This window comes from Rhinolophus hipposideros (genome assembly GCF_964194185.1).
Source record: "Rhinolophus hipposideros genome assembly, chromosome: 9".
Lineage (NCBI taxonomy): Eukaryota > Metazoa > Chordata > Mammalia > Chiroptera > Rhinolophidae > Rhinolophus > Rhinolophus hipposideros.
Genome location: NC_138055.1, coordinates 10,700,473 through 10,719,400, shown reverse-complemented (window position 1 = coordinate 10,719,400; position 18,928 = coordinate 10,700,473). Strand labels below are relative to the sequence as shown.

The 18,928-nt window shown below is 49.8% G+C and overlaps 1 protein-coding gene across 3 annotated transcripts; it reads right to left on the bottom strand.

The window, feature by feature from the left end:
- Positions 1-3,211: 3,211 nt before the first annotated feature.
- MB (myoglobin) lies at positions 3,212-18,714 on the bottom strand. Of its 3 annotated transcripts, XM_081060709.1 has the most exons (5): positions 18,571-18,615; positions 15,702-15,846; positions 14,080-14,182; positions 8,739-8,961; positions 3,212-5,203 (listed from the first exon to the last, which is right to left on the bottom strand). In XM_081060709.1, exons 2-5 carry the CDS (start codon positions 15,823-15,825, stop codon positions 5,057-5,059), a joined length of 597 nt encoding a protein of 198 aa, XP_080916835.1. In that variant the 5' UTR covers positions 15,826-15,846; positions 18,571-18,615; the 3' UTR covers positions 3,212-5,056. The 3 variants fall into 3 exon arrangements, with proteins under 3 accessions (XP_080916835.1, XP_080916836.1, XP_080916837.1); XM_081060710.1 differs by lacking the exon at positions 15,702-15,846 and having other exon boundaries at positions 18,571-18,714; XM_081060711.1 differs by lacking the exons at positions 15,702-15,846; positions 18,571-18,615 and adding an exon at positions 14,277-14,413.
- Between the last annotated feature and the right edge of the window lie 214 nt (positions 18,715-18,928).

The following is an 18,928-nucleotide window of genomic DNA, read 5'->3' as shown; positions in this document are numbered from 1 at the left end:
AAATGGACCGAAAGCCAAGATCAGACCTAACCGTGCAGCAGTTAATGTGAACACACTCAGTGTCACACAGATGCACACACACCCGGCATCTTCGTAGAGACACTGCACTCACGGCAATGGACACACACACACACACACACACACACACACACACACACGGCTCAACTTCAGGAAACAGATATTCAGAACCAGGCTCCCCTGGTGCCTCCCACTACAGTTTACAACATGCTGTATGTCCACATGAGACACAGCTCAGTGTAGCTCGTATATTCAGCCAACACTAATTGAGCTGGTGTGATGGAGTGGGCATTGGGTCAGGGGCTAGGTATGTAATGCTGAGCAAGACAGAGGGGACCCCTGCTCTCTCTGTTCAATAGGGGAGAAACAAACAAACAAACAATCCAAACAGGTTAACAACAACAACAACAACAACCTAAGATTATAAGTATAAATTGTGATAAAGATTTCCATTTTTGAAAATATAGCAGACAAGATAATGTAAATATCTGCAGTCCTAATACCATAATAATTCTTGATTAAAAAGAAAACATTTTAGGGGTGGCTGGATGGCTCAGTTGGTTAGAACGCGAGCTCTTAACAACAAGGTTGCTGGTTCAATTCCCACATGGGATGGTGGGCTGCGCCCCCTGCAACTAAGATTGAAAACAGCGAGTGGACTTAGTTCTGAGCTGCGCCCTCCACAACTAGACTGAAGGACAACAACCTGGAGCTGATGGGCCCTGGAGAAACACACTGTTCCCCAATAAAAAATTTAAAAAAAAAAGATTTAAAAACAACACATTTTAAAAACTTTAAAAATGTACAACTGTGCTAGAAAGCAAATAAGAGAAATCCTTACTCAGAATGCAAAATGGCAAAGAGATGCAAAATAGAAAAGAGTCATGGAGAATGGTGTGAGTCAGTCCAAAGCACATCTCACAGGAATTCCAGAAGGAGATAACAGAGTAATGCAGGAAAGGAAACATTTGAAGAAATAGTATATATATATATGTATATACATATATATATATATGTATATGTATATGTATATATATACATATATATGGTATTATATGTTATAAATAATATATATTGTAAATAGTACATATATAAATAGTGTGTGTATATGTTTGTATATATATGTATATATTTACATATATATACATACACACACACACACACACACACACACACACCAGGGATGCCAAAAACATGTATATACATTTTAAGAGATGTTAACACTTTGGTCAGCGCTGCTCAAGCAGGAGTTCGCCACAATCAGAAGGGTCTGGATGCTGATGGGAACCACTTGAGCACCTCTTGTGATTGCAGGAGTCAAACGTGACTTGTATTCATCCTTTGCTATCGATATATATTAATACAGTTGTTCCCTTTCTTAAAATGTGTATACATTTTTTGGCACTATATATATATATATATATATATATATATATACACACATACATACATACATACATACAGATAGATAGATAGATAGATAGATAGACAGATAGATAGATAGATAATTACAATTTTAAATACAGTTTTTTCCTTTCTAAAAATGTGTGTACATTTTTTGGCTCTTACTCTCTGTCTCTCTCTCTCTCTCTCTCTCTCTCTCTGTCTCTCTCTCTATATATATATATATACATACATATAGTATATATATATATACATATAGTATATATATATATTACTTGTTCAAATTTAACATTTCCTATATATTTATAAAATATATATTATATATAAAAATAAATCCTATATGTTGTGTTTCTCTGGAGAGCCCTGACTAATACACCACCATTTTTGTGACTTCAGGACACAGTGACTGGGCCCCCATCTCCCCTGACCCATCAGGATTCAACCTTACCCACCCGCATACTTCCAGAACCCTCTGCCTTGTGAGCTCCCCGAAGGCAGGGGCCAGGCCTACTTCACGATGGCACCTCAGAGCTGAGCCCAGGGCCTGGCAGATCAGGCCTCAGTCAATATTTGCCTGACAAAAGCGTGAATGCGCCACGGAGTGGATTAATTTTGAGAGCCTCTCCTGATACAGTTCCCTACACATGAAACTGTCTCTTCTCTTTTGACTACTTGTCAAAATGCCCTGCTGTCCTGAGGCCTAGCACGGACGTTCCTCCTCATTCCCATACTGCAGAAGTTTTCTGAGGGTGGACACCCTTGTCCCAATCTGGGGCCTGGAACATAATGTTTGCTCCATAAATATTTGTTAAATCAGTGCAGAATAAAAGCTATTGCATAATCATATTTTTAAACACATTGGCCTGTATTTTCTCCTGGGATTTTCTTTCCTCCTTTGCTTTTTCCTCTTCAGACAGCAGGTATTTCTGTGCCCAAGGCTCAGCAAAGGATATGACCACTGAAATCAGAAAAAACAAAACAGATCTCTTGCCTGGATTTGCAGATTCAAAAGTTTAGGCCCTGAGAAGGCCAGAAAGAACATTCAAAGGGGAAAAAGATTTGGGGGAAAATCATGAGGTGTTCTTGCTTGCCAGGCTGGAAAATGATTTTCTGTACTGTCAGAAGGAAGAGAGTTGGTTCCCAGAAAAAGTGGTTCTTCCCTTGCTCAAGGCCATCCTGGCTCAGAGAGCATTCTTGTGTGAACTCAGAAAAGGCTCCCTTTCTGGGCACACAGCTTGGCCACCGGGGCACAGACTAGATCCGGCCCTTCCTAGCTCCCTTGGCCTGGCACAACCTATACACCCCTACAGGGCAGCCCTGCACAAGGCCTACTGAGCCTTACAGGGGGCGGTGAAAGCTCAGACAGGCCCGTGGAGTCTGAACACAGCTGCAACCTGTGCCTCACGTCCCAGGTGGAGCCCGCAGGCTGAAGGAGCCTTGGGCAGCCCCAGAGTTTTCTCGAGTGCCTGATGAGGACAATAAGTGAAGACCGGGTGTGGTGTAGTAACTGTGAGGACACTACCGGGGACAGATGACAGCAACGGCCAGATTGCCACCTGCCCATCCATACTCGCCACAACTGGGCAGACAGAAGCTCCTTGGTATTAGCCCACACCCCAAGGAAATGCGGAAGTGAGGTGAAACCTCAGGAAGGCTGAGATTTAAGTCTCTGCCACCCAGCCACCATGAGGATTCTACATAGAAATTCCGCTGAGTTAGAGAAAAAAAGAGTGGTATTTTGTGTGCATTGATGGCGTAAACTGAGATTTTTTTTTCTTTTATTACCTGCTGTGCTCAACAAATATTGCTTGAATGAGTGGAGAATAAATGACAAATGGCTGATACTTCTCTGCAACCCTAATCTTATTCTGCTCTGATTTCATTATCAGAGCACATGGGTCTGCCTGACTAGATTGTCAATGGCTTGAGGGCAGGGACCTGCTTACTCAATTTTAAATCCTGCACACGTATCTCTATGCAGAAGTGCTCAGGACCTGGGCGTTCCACTGAATTACTATAAACGCATGGAATTTTTTTTCCAGGTTCCAAGATCAAAAAGTACTCCTCGTCTGTACTCCCATCCTCTTCTCTCCCACCTTCTCAGAGAGCATAGAATTCCCAAAGCCTGGTGCAGAAGCAGTTGAAGGAGATGGACCCATTATTGCTGTTGTCTGATTCTGCAGACAGCACGGCCTGAAAAATGAGCCTGTTAGGATTTGAGACATGTCTACAGTCGGGAGATGAACTCTGCCCTGTTCAACGGCCATGAACTTTGGCGTGGTCTGAAGTTTAGGGCAGTGAGGTTGGGCTCATTATAGAGGGGCTGAGCCCTGGTATGGACACTCGAGGGCAGGGACTAGGAGCCCCTGGAAATTTATGGGGCCAAGTACCTGGAGCTTCCCAGAGTTGGTGCTTTGAGTCTTGAGTCTTCAGTGTTATTTGAGGTCCTTATGGCTTGAGCACCTGGGCAGACCCAGACCACCAGACCCTTTCCAGCGGCCCCTGCCCATGGCCTCTGCTCGAGCCTGCTTCCTGGATGCCACGGTCACATGCCAAAGTTTTATTCTGGGTCCTTGCCAGAATACTTACACATTCCGTGGGTGCACTTGGCCTTTGTAGATACAGATTTTGTGTCCTGGCCTGTGTTTGTAAGCTATTCCCCTGTGTTTGTCCTTTCTCTGTGGCCAGAAGGTCAGCACCTATCACTGGCTGGCCGCCTAGCTGTCTCCCCAGCTGGAGTCCCCAATGCCTTCTAGGCCACCATTTGAACCCAGCTCTGCTACTTACTTGGCATGTTACTTAGGTCATGGTGACCACTTGGCCATCTCCCCCGGCTTCTGTGCCCCTGCTCCTGCACCGATCACTCCCTATGGCAAAGGTCTGTTGACCTGTCCACTTCCCACACCAGACAAGGCTCTCTCCTCCATTCCCTGTGCCCAGCATTGTCCCTGCCACTGAGTAGTGGCCTAAGGAAGGCGGTCCTCCCCCTCCTCCTCCCACAAGTCTCTGCACACTCAGTTCCATTGTCTGCTTTCCCACCTTTCTCTTGTGGAGTCTCCCTCACTTGCTCTAGGGGATGAAACCCGCCAGACAGAAACTGTGATGTTGCAGTCTTTTATTAAAACCAGGTGAGTCACTCCATTGTCCAAGGAGGCACATTTCTCTTCCAGACACCCATCCCTCCCTCGGGCTGGCTATGGCTGTACCACCCTGCCCAGACCTCCTTCTCGTTGCAAAGGGACATTCTGCTACCCTCAAGGAGTGGCGTGATGGATCAGAGAATTCTCACGGCTGGGGCTTAGTTTATGGCTTGGATTTGGGGTTAAAGGTGAGGGTGCAGGTGTGGGTCAGTTTGGAGGTTGGAAGGATTTAGGTGAGAGGAGAATTAAGGGCGACCCAAACTCTGCAGGCCACAGTGCGCTAAGGGCCATGTGTCTCCCTGTTCGCAAGGTGACGACCCTCCACAGGGAGCGAAGCCACTGTGAACGTCCCAGTCCCCAGCCCCTCTGCCTCTCCCACCCACCTCATAAACAAGCAGACACTCAGAAGCACACTCTACATTCATGGCTACGTGAGATTCAGTCCCCGCCCTCCTCTGGCCGGAGCCCAGTGGGTGGGGCTGGGGGGGGGTGGCTTAGCCCTGGAAGCCCAGCTCCTTGTACTTGGCAGCGATGTCATTCCGGAACAGCTCCAGGGCCTTCTTCATGGCTTCCTGAGCATCTGCACCGAAGTCCCCGGGGTGCTTGCTCTGCAGAACCTGGATGATGGCATCCGAGATGAACTGCAGGGCGGGGCGAGAGGGGTGCAGGTCACTGGGCTGGGTCAAGCCAGGAGCCAATTGAGACTCAAGCCGCATCCCATCTTATCTTTCTTCCCGGGCTATTTATTGAGCACGGACTATACACTAGGCACTTCTGAGTGGTCTCCATAGATTAACTCTTCTAATCCCTCTGACCCCAGAGACAGATGGGGAACAGATGGGGAAACCAAGGCCCACCTTGGTTCAGATAGGAAAGGTTAAGCTGTGTAGGTCCCGAAGCCAGGTGGGCCAGCTCACCCACTACCCTTCTCAGCTAGTGCTGAGCACAAGGGCCCCACTGCAGCCAGGCAAGCGCTCTGGGCACTGCCACCATATGGGTGGTGGTAGAAATGCTCACATTTCAGTGATTTTATCCAGGATTTTGCAGTCAGGAAATCCAGAAATAAACGATTTCCATCTGTGTGTATTTAATTTTCGCATTTAATGGCTCAGTGTGACCGTTGCTCTAAGTCGTCTGTGGAGGAGCAGAGTGTCCTATTTCTGTGCCAAGCACAGCATTGGTGCTCAGAAATATTGGTGAAGGGAAGGAGAGAGAGGAGGAGAAAAGGGACCAGGCCTGCGGCTCACCCCCCAGGATAGTAACGTCTCACACTGGCCTTGCCATCCCCGGTGGGTTATCATCACATCCACAAGGTCATTCCCAGGAACATGGAGGTAGGAAAGTCTATAGCAAGGGGCTGCTTTAGGTCTGGGAGAGCTCATGGATGTAAAATGCGACGACTGCGCTTTGTCGACAGTTAATCAAAATTTGGTGCCGGCCACAACGCTGGTCGGTGGGTCAAGTGGTGTCGTTTACAGGCCCAGATGGAAGTGGCCAGACTGAGTTCACCTGGCAGGCGGACAGCAGAGGTGGAGTTTTGCACCCAGGGGATTGTGTAAAACCGACTGCCAGAACCAGGGACAGAGCCACTGCCTGTCCCATTTTCTCAGGGTGCCCAGGGGTGCAAGAGACCGAAAGCAGCGGGGGTGGGAGACAGCGTGCTGAGGGAGTGTCAACACCCAGTCAACACCATTTGGCTCAGAAACCACAAACACCTACCTTTGGGCCTCGATGTGGGGACATATCGTAAGCTCACCTTTAATGTCATAAAGGCAATGAAACAAAGGGGGGGTACAGGTGCTGTGGAGCAAGTCCTGTCCTTGGAGAACTTGGGAGACCCGAGCCCCAGGCCCCACGTGTGACTTCCCCTGTACAACAGGGGCTTCAACGACCTTATTGGGCACCCCAGCTCAGCCTTTCCTGAGTCTATGGCAGAGCCACCAGTATCGAGAAAACTGGAATGACGCAGCTGGATGAATGAGAAAAGACAGTTGCCCTTAGTACCCAGCACCCTCGGCGGCCCCTCACTCCCACATGAGAAGGAGGAGTTTCTTATGACGAGCACAGAAGGAGGTTTCTCGGTGAGAGGAAGAGCAGACACGAGGCTCTGTCTTAATTGTTTGCAGTCAATTACATTTGTTTGTGTAGACCCGGGTTCTAGTCCCCTGGCTGGTGGTGTTACCTTCGCTTCACCGTTTTCTCTCACTCAGCCTGTTTCCTTGTCCCCAGAGAGGGGACCGGTCATTCCAGTTGTATTCTGAGCCCACCCCTTGCCACTAGGGCTCAGCAATGGGAGAGAGCCAGGGTCTGCCCTTGAAGAGCTCACGTCCCACCAGTTGACAGCTGGGCAAACAGATAAATTATAACATAGCCGGGCAGGTGTCATGACAGAATGAGGATCAAGTACCATTGCTGGGAGGACAGGGCTGGCGGATGGAGCAGCTGACTGCCTCATGCAGAGGAGGTGGCTTCTAAGCTGGGCCTTGGAGGATGAATAGGGATTTGCCAAGAGAAATGGGGAGGGCAGTGACTGCGGTATGTGCAGGATCTTAAAGTCAGGACTGGCTTCTCATGTCTGTGATGCTGAGTGGGCTGGGCAAGCAGGACTGTTCGTATGTGATTGAGGTGGGGTGGGGGCAGGTGGGGGTGCAGGGAGGTGAGGCCGAAGAGGGTCGTGTAAATGGCTGTTGGTGGGAGATACTGGGTCACAAGGGATTGAGAGCTTGGGTTCCAGAGTATCATAGAACAAATGGTACCTCCTGGCTTATTAGCTGTGTGACCTTGGGCAAGCTGCTTAACCTCTCTAAGGCCTCAGTTTCCAAATCTGTAAAATGGAGATTAAAAAAAGCAACTTCCTAGGGCAGAGGTTGTTCATTGCCTACCCAATGGCCATTTTCTCCTTCTTCCCTGGTAACAGAATACTAATTGTATTTAGAATGGCAATAGACTACATTTTCCAGTTTCCCATACAGAGAAGTGTGGTTTTGTAACTAACTTCTAGCCAACAAGATGTAAACAAAATTGTTGAATAAGATTTCTGAGACACCTTAAACTCCTTAAAAGAGAGCCTTACTCTCTTCCTCCTGCTTCCTGTTAGGAATATGGACCAGAAGGCTGTAGCTGTAGCAGCCTTCTTGGACCATGAGTCAACTTCAAGATGGACACCCCGTGCCAAGAATGGTAGCACAGAAAGAGCCTGCAATCCTGGTGACTATGGGACTCCCCACACCAGCTCTGGACTGACTCCCTACCTCTTAACTTCTTTCATGTGAGAGGAAAAGAAGACACAATGCATTTCTAATCTCCTGGAGTAATTGCGAGAATTCCACGCAGTGATCCAGGCAAATGCTTACCATGGACCATCCTAACTGGTAGCTATCACCATTATCCCTCTCATGATTGCTGCACCAGCCTGCCTGCTGCTCCCAACCCTAGGGGTTGTACCTATCCATACAGCCCTTTATACCCCTGATGCCTAGGGCTCCCTGTCTCCACATTCCCCCTCCCACTGGTTATAAAGACAGGATCTGAAGCTCAGGCTCTCCCCAGCCCACACAACTTCTCAGCCCATCATAGGAAGTTCTAGCTAATTGCTTATGCCGAGGACACCTAAAGCTCTGTCTCTTCATCTGTAAAGACGTTGGAACCAATAGAGCCAGCCTGCTGGCCACTCCTACCCCAGAATTGAGCCCCAGCTGCTGAGCTCCTGCCACACGAGTCCTGCATGTCTCAGTCTCCCAATGGCACAGTGGTTAGGAGCTGGGGTTCTTCAGGAATAGAGATCTCATCTGAATCCTGGCTCTGCCATTTGCTACCTCTGTGACCATGGACAAGCTACTCACGCTCTCTGTGCCTCAGTTTCCTCGTCTGTTGAATGGGTGTGATAATAGTACCTACCCATGGAGAGAATCCAAGTTGCGCATCCAATGTCTAGTCTCCCCTTCTTCCTTGGTAACAACATACTAATTTGGGGGAGAAATATATTTAATCTTAATGACCCTAGGAGAAAGGCAAAGCGGGTGACAGCCCACATTACAGATGAGGACATTCAGGCACAAAGAGCAGTGACATAGGTCATCCACCAAATTAGAGGCTGAGCTGGGACTTGAATCCAAATCTCATCCTTTCTGGGCCTCTCCTTCCATCCTCCCACCCGTCCCTGGCCCTGCCTCCCACCTCCAGGTACTTGACAGGGATCTTGTGCTTGGTGGCGTGCGACTGGGCCAGGGGCTTCAGCTCTGCCTCATGCTGCCCCTTCTTCTTGAGGATGCCGCCCAGGGCGGTGAGCACGGTGGCGCCATGCTTCTTCAGGTCCTCGGAGGCCTTCATCTCGTCCTCGGACTTCAGGTTCTTGAACTTCTCGAACTTCTCCAGGGTCTCAGGGTGACCCTTAAAGAGACTGCGGGCACAGACAGGGCAGAGTCAGACGCAGGAATGCATGGTGGGATCTGGAAGTGGCCAGACTCCTGTTCAAGTCCGGGCTCCCCCACGTCCCAGCTGTGTGACCTTGAGCAATGCACTTCACCTGTCCGTGTGTCAGCGTCCTCATTCAAGGAACCGGGATAACTAGTCCCGACCTACGGAAGTGCTGTGAGGATTAACTAGATCACGCATGCGGAGTACAACACAGCAAATGTACAAATGCTTGCGACTGATATTTTTATCATCTCTTCATTGTTGAGAGAGGCAGGAAGGAAAGACATCTCTGCATTACACGCTGGCCTCGCCCTAATTTTGCCTCAGCTGTTTGGAAAGGAGCATCAAGGCTGGAGCAGAGATGGGGGCCAACGCACCTGGATTGGTTGAATACCCGCCATGTGCTGGGCCCCATGCTAAGCTCTGTACCTGCACCTCCCGAAGAGTCATATTATCCACACATTACAGATGAAGGAACAGAGAGGCTCAGAGGTATGCAGTCCTAGCTCAATACTACAGGGCTGGTGTGCAGACTGAAATCAGGTCTGAGTGACTCAACATGTCGCCCATGCCGGGGACCATCTGTGCAGCTTCCTGCCTAGGGGTCATCCTTGGCTGCTTGAATACCTCCAGCTGCAGGAGCCTCACTACTACCTATGAGAGCCATTCCACTCCAGAGCAGCTCTCGGGCTCTGATAGCTCTTCCTTACTTTGTGCCCAGGCTCTGACTTCCTGCACCTCCCAGGCGCCTCACAGTACAGGTGGGGAGGGGCCCTGGGGGGAGCCACCTGCCAAAGACCAGGTCTCTGCTCCTGCCCAGACCCTGTGAGCTGGCTGCAGAGGGACGCTGCTCATAATCCTGAGTGACCATCTCCAGCCTTAGACCTCAGTCTTTCCCGCTGTAAAAAGATAGGTGTTAGTTACAGGGAGTCATACCTGGCCCCTGGGTGGGCGTTATTTTCCCTATTTCACTCTTGGGCCAACAGAAGACCACAGCGGTAGGTGACTAGTCCTGGCTCACAACGCCGGTGAGTGACAGAGCCCAGACCTAAACCCAGCATTGGACAGTTCCATAACTCACACTATATCCCTTGGGTTGCACTTCATGGCTTTCTAATGGCTTCTGTACCTTAAAACGTTCCTCTTTTGCAGCTTCCTGGCTCTGCAACACCCTTAAACCTGACTGTGTTCACACTCCAATTTGTGTAAGTATCTTGCAACTCACTGCTGCACTCATATGCACGCACACTCAGACACACACGCGCACACACACACACACACACAAGCATACACCACATAGTATGGACAGGGAACCCCCTTCGCCCAGGAGTGTATCCCCTCTGCTTCCCCAGAACACCCAGGGCTGTCCATAGCCAGGCTCAGGGTCACCACCTCACCCTGAGTCCCTGGCCAAGCCTTGTGTGTCTCTGACAGCTTATCTCTGGCACCTTTCACCCAAGGGTCCCTGAGCTGCTGGCTATTATTATCTGGTGACAATGATCCTTGAACTCCTGCCTGACAGATGTGAGACCCAGCACCCACAGGGGAAGGCCTGAGGTCGGGACTTCTGGGAAGGAATTGGACGGAGACCATCTGGGCAGAATGGTGCCAAGGACCTGGGACCCAAGGGAGCCAGGGATCTCAGACATTTGGGGAGTCCCCAGATGTCTGGGAGAAAAAAACATGGGACTGAGAATCACAGAAGCTGAGTTCTGGCCCCAGCTCTGTCTCCAATGTGCTGTGTGACATTAAAGAAGCCACTCAACCTCTCTGGGTCTTGGTTCACCCATCTGTAAACCCAAAGGGTTGGTCTAGATGATTTCTCAGCCTCCAAATTCTAAGGCTTAACTCCCACCTCACCCTCTACTGTAAGCATAAGTCAGCCACAGAGGAACCCCAGATTTATTTTAAACAACGTAGGAAAGTTGGGCTAATAAGTGCCCCCCAGATCATTCTGCATCACGCAGCTGCCTTCCTCTCTAGGCCTCAAGTTCTATAGCTGGGTGTCCCCAGCATAGCCACAGAAGGCCATACCCAGATTTTCTCAACAGTAGCAACCCCCCAAAGGAGCTGGCAAAGCCCATCACACTGCAGAAATGGTTGGAAGCATTTTCTCTAGTGTTTTGGAAATGCCCCCTTGCCTTGTGGTTTCATCTTCAATCCTACTGTCAACTTGCCTACTTTATCACAGGTCTACAGGCAAGTCAGAGAGAAAGGAGGCCATTTCCCAGCTGTCCTCTGAACTGACACCAATCGGACACCGACAGAGAAGACTGAGGACTCTCAGAACTGCAAAAATCCTTCTCTGCTCTAGAACCAAAGAACCAGAGTGAGTATGGGAACTCATCACTAATGTACCAAGATCCTGGAGCAATATAGCACAGGGGGCAAGAGCAGATGTGCTGGATCCAAGCTGCCTGGATTTGAATTCCAGCTGTGTGACTTCGGGCCAGTTACTTGAACTCTCTGTTAAATGTGATAATGAGAATATCTACCCTATCGGGTTGTCACGAGGCTTAAATGACTTAATACATGTGAAGTATTTGATGCAGGGCCTGGCAGTCAGGGTGTACTGCATAAATATTTGCCGTCCTCCTCCTCCTCATAAGAATTTCTACCACGGTTGTCATTTCCATCATCATCCTCACAATTATAATCATCCTCATTATCACCTCCATCCTCATCATCATCACCTCTGTCATCATCCTCATCATCTCCACCAGCACCACCTCCATCAACACCATCTCCATCAGCAGCAAAATCATTAGAATCCGGAATTTTCGATTCTGCCTGTAGCTACCTTTGGCTGGCTGAGACTCTTGGACCATGTTTCCTCCCTGTACCATGAGAAGTACTGGCCACCAGCAGTGATTTTCAAATTTTTCATGGCCTTGAAATCCTTTGTTCAAATGTAAAAATAAACGAAGCAGAACAATTGGGGCAAGAGAAGGAAAGGCGGAGGCCTGGAGCCCACTCAGCAGCCCCCGCCCTCCTGAGCCCTCACTCCTGGAACCAGATTCTCCAACTGCCCTTCCAGCTTTTATTTTCTAGAGCTTTATGATCATGCGCTTGCAGCGAAGCCCTCAGCATTTTATTTACAGACTCAGCTGAACCGCACTGCCCTCTTTTACAATCAGAAGCAAGGGGGAAAATGACCTTTCCAAGGTCAGTAAGAAAGCCCAAGTTCATCGTCTGGAGCAGAACCAAGAGGCCAGATCCCACGCAGGCATTGGCAGCCCTGGGCGTTAGTAGCCTCTCCCCTGCTCCTCCCCACACCCCCAACACTGAGAAGGCAGAATCAGTTGTTATGGTCTCTGCATGACCTACAATCTAAGACGTGCTAGGGCATAGGGTTCTCTGAGGCCTGAAGGGGCCAGCAGCCTTAGGCATCACGTCTTGTCCCTGGCACCTGGCCCTTGGCAGTAGTCTCTGGTCTACCCTGGGACATGAGGAAATGTTTCTTTGATGACACAATACCCCGAGTCTCCTTCAAGACATCCAACCACTGCTTTAGGGCTGGCAGCCCCCAGATCACCTTGGAAAGACTCCCGTTCTACAAACCCGCCTCCTTCCCTGACCGCCCTGCCTCCTCTCCAAAAGCAGGGGAGGATCATGGATCTGGAGAATGTCGGGGCACTGAGAGCAAGAAGGACCCCAGACACCAAGGAAGACCATCCCTTCACTCAGCCAATAGGCAAATAGAGAGGAGTAGTGACTTGTCCAAGGTCACACAGCAAATTGGTGGCTGAGTAGTTGATGTCAACCTGGGGGGAACCTTTTGTCCAATAGAGCAGGACCTGTTGCGGACCCAGCAGCCAAATGACAGAGACAGGAGGAGAAACACATAAGAAAACACCCCCGAGGTGCCAGTTAGAGTCAACAGAGAATTTGACTGTCCTTCCTGAAGTATTTCTAGTGTGGACCACCAAAGGCTCCAACTTCAGACATCACAGCTTCCAGGACTGACTGTTCTCCACATGGGAGCTGGAAGCAGGTGAAGCCCAAGGGAGATGGAAAGGGCATTTGAGTGGGAGAGGAAAACCTGCTCAGAAGGAAGGAGAAATTCACCTGTAAGTTCAAGTGCAAAGGACATTCACTGGGTCTGTGGCAGCCTGCGGACCTTTTCTCCCAGGTGCAGCAATACTGATTTACACCCCATTATATTTGACCTTCCCTGGCCCCGAGCATGAGAGAAGCGGCCGGAGAAGAGAGTGGATCACCATTTGCGGTGGAGGGCAATGAGAAAATAAGATTCTACTTACAAGCTGCAAACCATCCTCTAGTTACAAAACTTTCTTTTCTTTGGTTTATTCTGGAACCCCTTGCAATAGAAGGCAAAATGTGTTTGGAGACCACACCATCTGGAGCTCTCAGATGCAAGACATACTCAACATCAAAAGTCACTAATGGGCCTGTGTCACCTGTTTTCTAATTATGATCTTTTAAAGGTCCCTAGGCTGGGCTTCATCGATACCAATTACTAATATTTTCTAGAACTCACTATATGCCAGAAACTGTGCCGAACCCCTTACATGCATCATCTTATTTAATTCTCACTTCTACTCTATGATGTATATATTAGAATTTCCCCCCATTGTATAGGGGAGGAAATTGAGGCCCAAAGGTCACACGGCTGCTCAGTGGCAAAGCCAGGTGTAGAGCTACCTGCCTCATCTGGAAGGTCAGGTCTTAGCCTTGACACTGGACAGATTTTAATGAACTTATACCTCTGGGGATGTCCCTCCCCTCTCAGTTCCTTTATGTTCTCATCCAATAAGTGAGGCAGCTGGGTCATGTCTCTCAGGGCCTTTGTGAACTCTGACCGTCTATAATTCCTCTTGGTGGGCTCTAGGCATTCAGGTTTGTTCATCAAGCTTCTCCCAACTGCTGACAGAGGTGTGAGATGGCTCCCCTTTCTTTTCCCGACTCTAATCCTTAACACTTAAAAGCAAAAGATAACCAAGTGAGGATATTAACAAACTCACCTAACACAGTCAACTGGTCAACCCCGGGGCGGTGGGGGGATAAGCTCCACCTTGCAGGCAAACACCCTTGATCTTTGGGAAGTAGGTGATAGGGAAATGGAATCTCTTCCTTTTACCTGATGAGGACCTCTTGTCCATGGGTCGGGATGTCAGCTTCCACCTTCCCCCAGACTTTCAGCACCAACTGCCATTCCCCGTCGCTGAGCCCCATGGCGTAGTCTGAAGAAGACAGAAAGAGCAAGTGTGGGTTGACTGGGCGTCCTGACCCTGACAGCTGGGGTTTGAGCTGCCTGGTCCCAAAGCGGTTTTATACCTTCCCTGATGCTTGAACCAGATCACTTGACAGCTTGCTCACTCTCCCCCCTCCCCCCCCCGCCCTTCATGCAGGGGTCTAATCTTTTCCTTTCTCTAGCCCTCACATGGATGCTATTTTGGGGCAGGTGCCATTGTGGGGAGGCAGGACAACTCAGGCCACAGGGAGGTGGGTGGGGGTGGTTGTGTGTGTGGAAAGAGTGAGGAGGAGGTTGGGCCACGGTTTGGAGTCAAAAAGGCCAATAGAAAGGGCACTACAGAGGCCGTTGCCAGCAGCCTGAAACCCAATTCTCCTGCCGCCGTCAGCCATCCCTCCAGAGGAACTGTCATGTTTCTAAGCTTGGGCAGCAGGTGCCCTGGGCTGGCCCTGGGGCAGTCCTAGCCCTTAGCAGTCTCCTTACCTGCATTCTGCCCACTCTGTTAGAGAGCCCCTCACCTGCCAGAAATGGTGGGAAAGAGCTTAGATGATTTCCTGCCGACAGCTGGGTGAACCCAGGCACATCCATAACCTCTTTGAGTCTGAATTTTTCCCACTCTACCCAGACAACTCCTGGCTCTGTGGCCTTGCTCAAATATTTCCCTCTGAATAGCTTTACTTGGTGTACCCCCTCAAGGCACAATTAATTGCTTCCTCCTTCCATTTACTTGTACATGGTCCTGTTGCATTGCTTATCTCACTGCACTATATTTCTTTGATTCCATTCCGGCTCCTCCATTAGTACAATTAGTATAATGCAGCCAAAACTCACAGAGACTTTGCTGGATGCCAGCCCCTATTCCAAGCCCTTGACATTTGGTAACTCATTGAATTTTCCCAACAGCCCTATGTGAGATACAGACATTATCCCCATTTAATCGAGGGGAAGTTAGGGAAAGTTGCCATGGTTGCACAAGTAATCTATGGAAGAGCTGGAATTTGAGCCCAGAAAGTCGGGCCCCCTGAATCCACTCCCCTGAATACCTAATGTTGATATTCATGTCGGCAGGGAGTCTGTTTTAGTCATTTGTGTGTATCTTGGACCTCACATGGCACCCTGTACCAGGTCTGAATTGAATAAATGTTTATTGAATGAAAAGATGGATGGCCTTGCAAGGAAGGCAAGTGAAGATGATTGGCCTTCTTTTACATCCATCCATCATCCATCCATCCATCCATGATCCCACTCTCCATCCTTCCACCTACTCATCCATCCATCATCCATCCATCCATCCATCCATCCACTCACCCACCCACCTGTCCATTCATCCTTCTACCATCTGTCCATTCATTCATCCAACACACAAGTTAGAGAGTACCTACTGTGTGTCAGAAACTGTACTACCTGCTGAGGACAACCTAACCAAATAAAACACATCTCTGTGTTCAAGAAACTCCCAGTTTCCTTGGAGAGATAAGTAAGAGGAATAACATTACGGTATAGTTTACCTAGTCCTATGACGCAGGTATACACAGGCCCTTCCTTCCATCGACACGGGATGTTACAATTTACAAAGTGCCTCCTTTGGGCAGGATTACAGCTAATCTTCATCGAATGGTCCTGTGAGCTCATGAGCGTCACCCCATTGGATAGCTGTGGACAATGAGACTCAGAAAGAATAAGTAAGTGTCCTGACTGTCCTGGGTCTGTATTAGACATGTCAGTTATGGCTACCCCATACATATAGCTCTTTCTAAAAGTAACTGCCCTGCCCCATCTCCTGCTAACGTACTGCCAGACGCAGCTGATTGGACCAGGGCTGGCACCCAGCCTGAGTCAAGCCAAGGGCAGGGCTCTGTGCAACAACCAGTGTCTATTAGCAACTCCAGTCAGATCCCGTCTTCAAAATGTGACAAAGAATGTTTGAGAAGAATTGACTAGGGGGTAGGAAATGCAGAGTCCAAGAGAGTCAGTGTCATGAGCAGCACTGAGTAAGAACCCCCAAACCCAGAGCCTCTCAGGACAACCCTGGGTCTAGAATGCCGTCCCTTCTGATGTAAAGCCCAATTACCATTTGAGGATTACCATGAGTGGCCACTTGCTATGTGACCCCTTGTGTATCCTTTCAAAGAACTCTATTTATTTGACTCAGCTGGCTCCTTGACCAAAAAGGTCAGGCTCCCGTCCCTGACAAAGTGCTCCAGAAGTCACAGATGAGTCTTAATTCAGGTCGCCAAACCCATCCACTTCAACAGTGGGAGACGCCGTAGCAAAATGAGTAGCTAAAAATGTCATAGGGATTTTCCCGGGGGCCTGCCTTCCTTCCTTCCTTCCTTCCTTCCTTCCTTCCTTCCTTCCTTCTTTCCTTCCTTCCTTCCTTCCTTCCTTCCTTCCTTTATTCGTTAACAGCCTGGAACTGAGGGTCCACTCTGTGCCAGGCCCAGCACCAAAAGGCACAGCAACTCTGAGAGGGTTTGCTCAGACCCTCAGCAGCTTCCGCCCCGGACACTTGCTGGAGGGTGAGCCCAGCTGTGTGGCAGGGCAGGGCAGGGCAGGGCAGGGCAGGGCAGGGCAGGGCAGGGCAGGGCTGATTATTATCCCACCCGGCAGTAAGGAAACAACGGTTTTGGAGATTGGAAAGCAGCAAAGCTGGAACCCAAACCCGAATCTACGGCTCTTCTCCCATGTCCAGCCCTCTGAGTTGTCTGGGGAGGATAGCCTGAATATTTAAAATCTCATCAACTCGTTACTGATGCTGAAGTGTTTAATATGAAGCTGTAACCCCTTGGCAGGCACCCACATTAACTGGCACGCTCATGGAAACCTGTGGCTGTGAAGTTGATGAACCTTTTAAGTTTTACCTTTTAAGCTAATAGGAAGGAACCGACATCTGTTTGTACTAACACATCTCTACAACAGAACAGGAATTACCTAACAGTTGCTATGGCTACCTGGAGCCGCCAGTTCTGTTTGGGGGCTATAATTATCCCTGTGAGAGCCTTCAAAGGCCTGGGGCAAGGAAGCTGGAGATGCATGAACTAGGAAAGCCAAGCTGCCTCTGTGTAGCCTTGTGCACTCCCGTAACACACTCACATGCACGCAGACACAGAGGGGGGTTAGTTTGACACCCAAGGGGACAAAACTGAATCCCACCAAAGCAGACCTGGCGAGTCCTCTTTCTCCCTTTCATATCAAGATTCCTTTGAATGCGAAAATCTGAGATTTGTGGAATCACCTTCAAGTCTTCAAATTCTGGAGTGTTGAGATCCCAGAATCAGAATTCTAGAGTGCCAAGGTCTTCAATTTTCACCACTCTGGGGACTGGGGCTCTAAATATCAGAATCATGGAAATGGAGAAATGGAGAAGTCTAGAACTACAGGCCATACGTAGTATCTTGAAGCTAACATAGGCCTTCAGGGGTATCTTGTCCAGGTTCCCACTAAGTGTAGGAATTCTTCCTGTGGCTCATCATGCAGGCTCTGCTTGAGTACTCCTTGGCGCAGTGAGCTCACTCCCTAAAACTTTAAAGGATCTTCTTTACATTGTAACAACATATGCCTTTCTGTCATGTTCACTTGCTTTTCCTTGCTCTGCTGGCTCCTTGGGGATTAGAGGACAAGCAGAGTCTCTTACACGAGGGAAGCTGCAGGCTCACCTTAGGCTTTTCTTGTTCAGACTAAACATCCCCAGAACTTTTAACTGAGTTCCCTCCCCTGGCAGGGTAAGGTAGGAGCCTGTGTGGGGAAAAAGACTGGTTCTGTGCTCTTCAGCGTCTGGCGACCCTCACCTCTTGTCACGCACACGCGCGCGGGCGCACACAGACACACACACACACACACACACACACACACACAGCCCTCCCTCGCTAGGGGCTTCCAGAACCCACTGCACGGGTTCGAGTCCCCAGGCAGCTAGCGGTGCACTGGGTCCCTCTCTTTCAAGGGGCTCAAGTACAGGCTAGTTGATCTAGGAATTGCTAGCCCTCAGGCAGCCCACTCCCCCCAGTGAATCAGGGGGATCATGCTTTAACATGCCATTGAGGGGGCCCAAAGTTGAAAAGAACGAGAGCATCTTGGCTCTTGAAAGCCAGGGATCCCCTCAACCTTAACCATCTCTCTTCCTCCTCCTCCTGGCAGCCACCCCTTTGGAGGCCAGCCTGGGCAGTGCCTCCCTCCTGCCCCCAGCTCAACTTGCTCCTTCCTGGCAGAGTCTGCCCTCCTGGACCAGGCCAGGCCAGACTCAGAGCAGGGCTGGGCGTGGAGCCTGTAGGACTCTCCCAAGGACCTTGACAGGGTGGCGGGACCCCAAGCTTGCCCCAGGCCCCACTCAGGCCCACCACCCACTCCCACCAGCCCCCTAGCAGCCACCATACTGACCACTTTTCCCCTTCTCCCCAGTTGTCCTTGTGGAGCCTCCAGCCACGCAGCAGGGCTGGGGGCGGGGAGAGGTGTCTTATAGCAGCTGGGGAGAGGCACAGGGAACTAAAAATACAGTTCTACAGCAAGGCTCCTCCTCTCCCTGGAGGCCCAGAGGGGCTTATTGGAGGAAGGCTGGCAGGGACACACAAGGATCCCAATATCCCAGTCAACATGTGTAGCCTGGGGACACAGCCTGCCTTCTGCTCTTCTGCTCCTTTTTCCTCCCCTCTTTCTTCCAGCCCCACCTTCACAACCCATCCTCCTCAATGTGTTCCCCCCTGCCTTCCTTGCCCATCTCACAGAAATAGCTCCCCCT

What these genes read in the sequence shown, in the direction of transcription:
- MB (XM_081060709.1), bottom strand. Translation starts at nt 15,825, where the DNA reads ATGAGCTCACAGGACCATTCGATGAAGATTAGCTGTAATCCTGCCCAA. An exon ending in GGACAAGAGGTCCTCATCAG is followed by an intron (nt 8,962 to 14,079) that starts GTAAAAGGAAGA and finishes CTGTGCCCGCAG; the next exon opens with TCTCTTTAAGGGTCACCCTG. An exon ending in TCCCTGTCAAGTACCTGGAG is followed by an intron (nt 5,204 to 8,738) that starts GTGGGAGGCAGG and finishes CCCGCCCTGCAG; the next exon opens with TTCATCTCGGATGCCATCAT.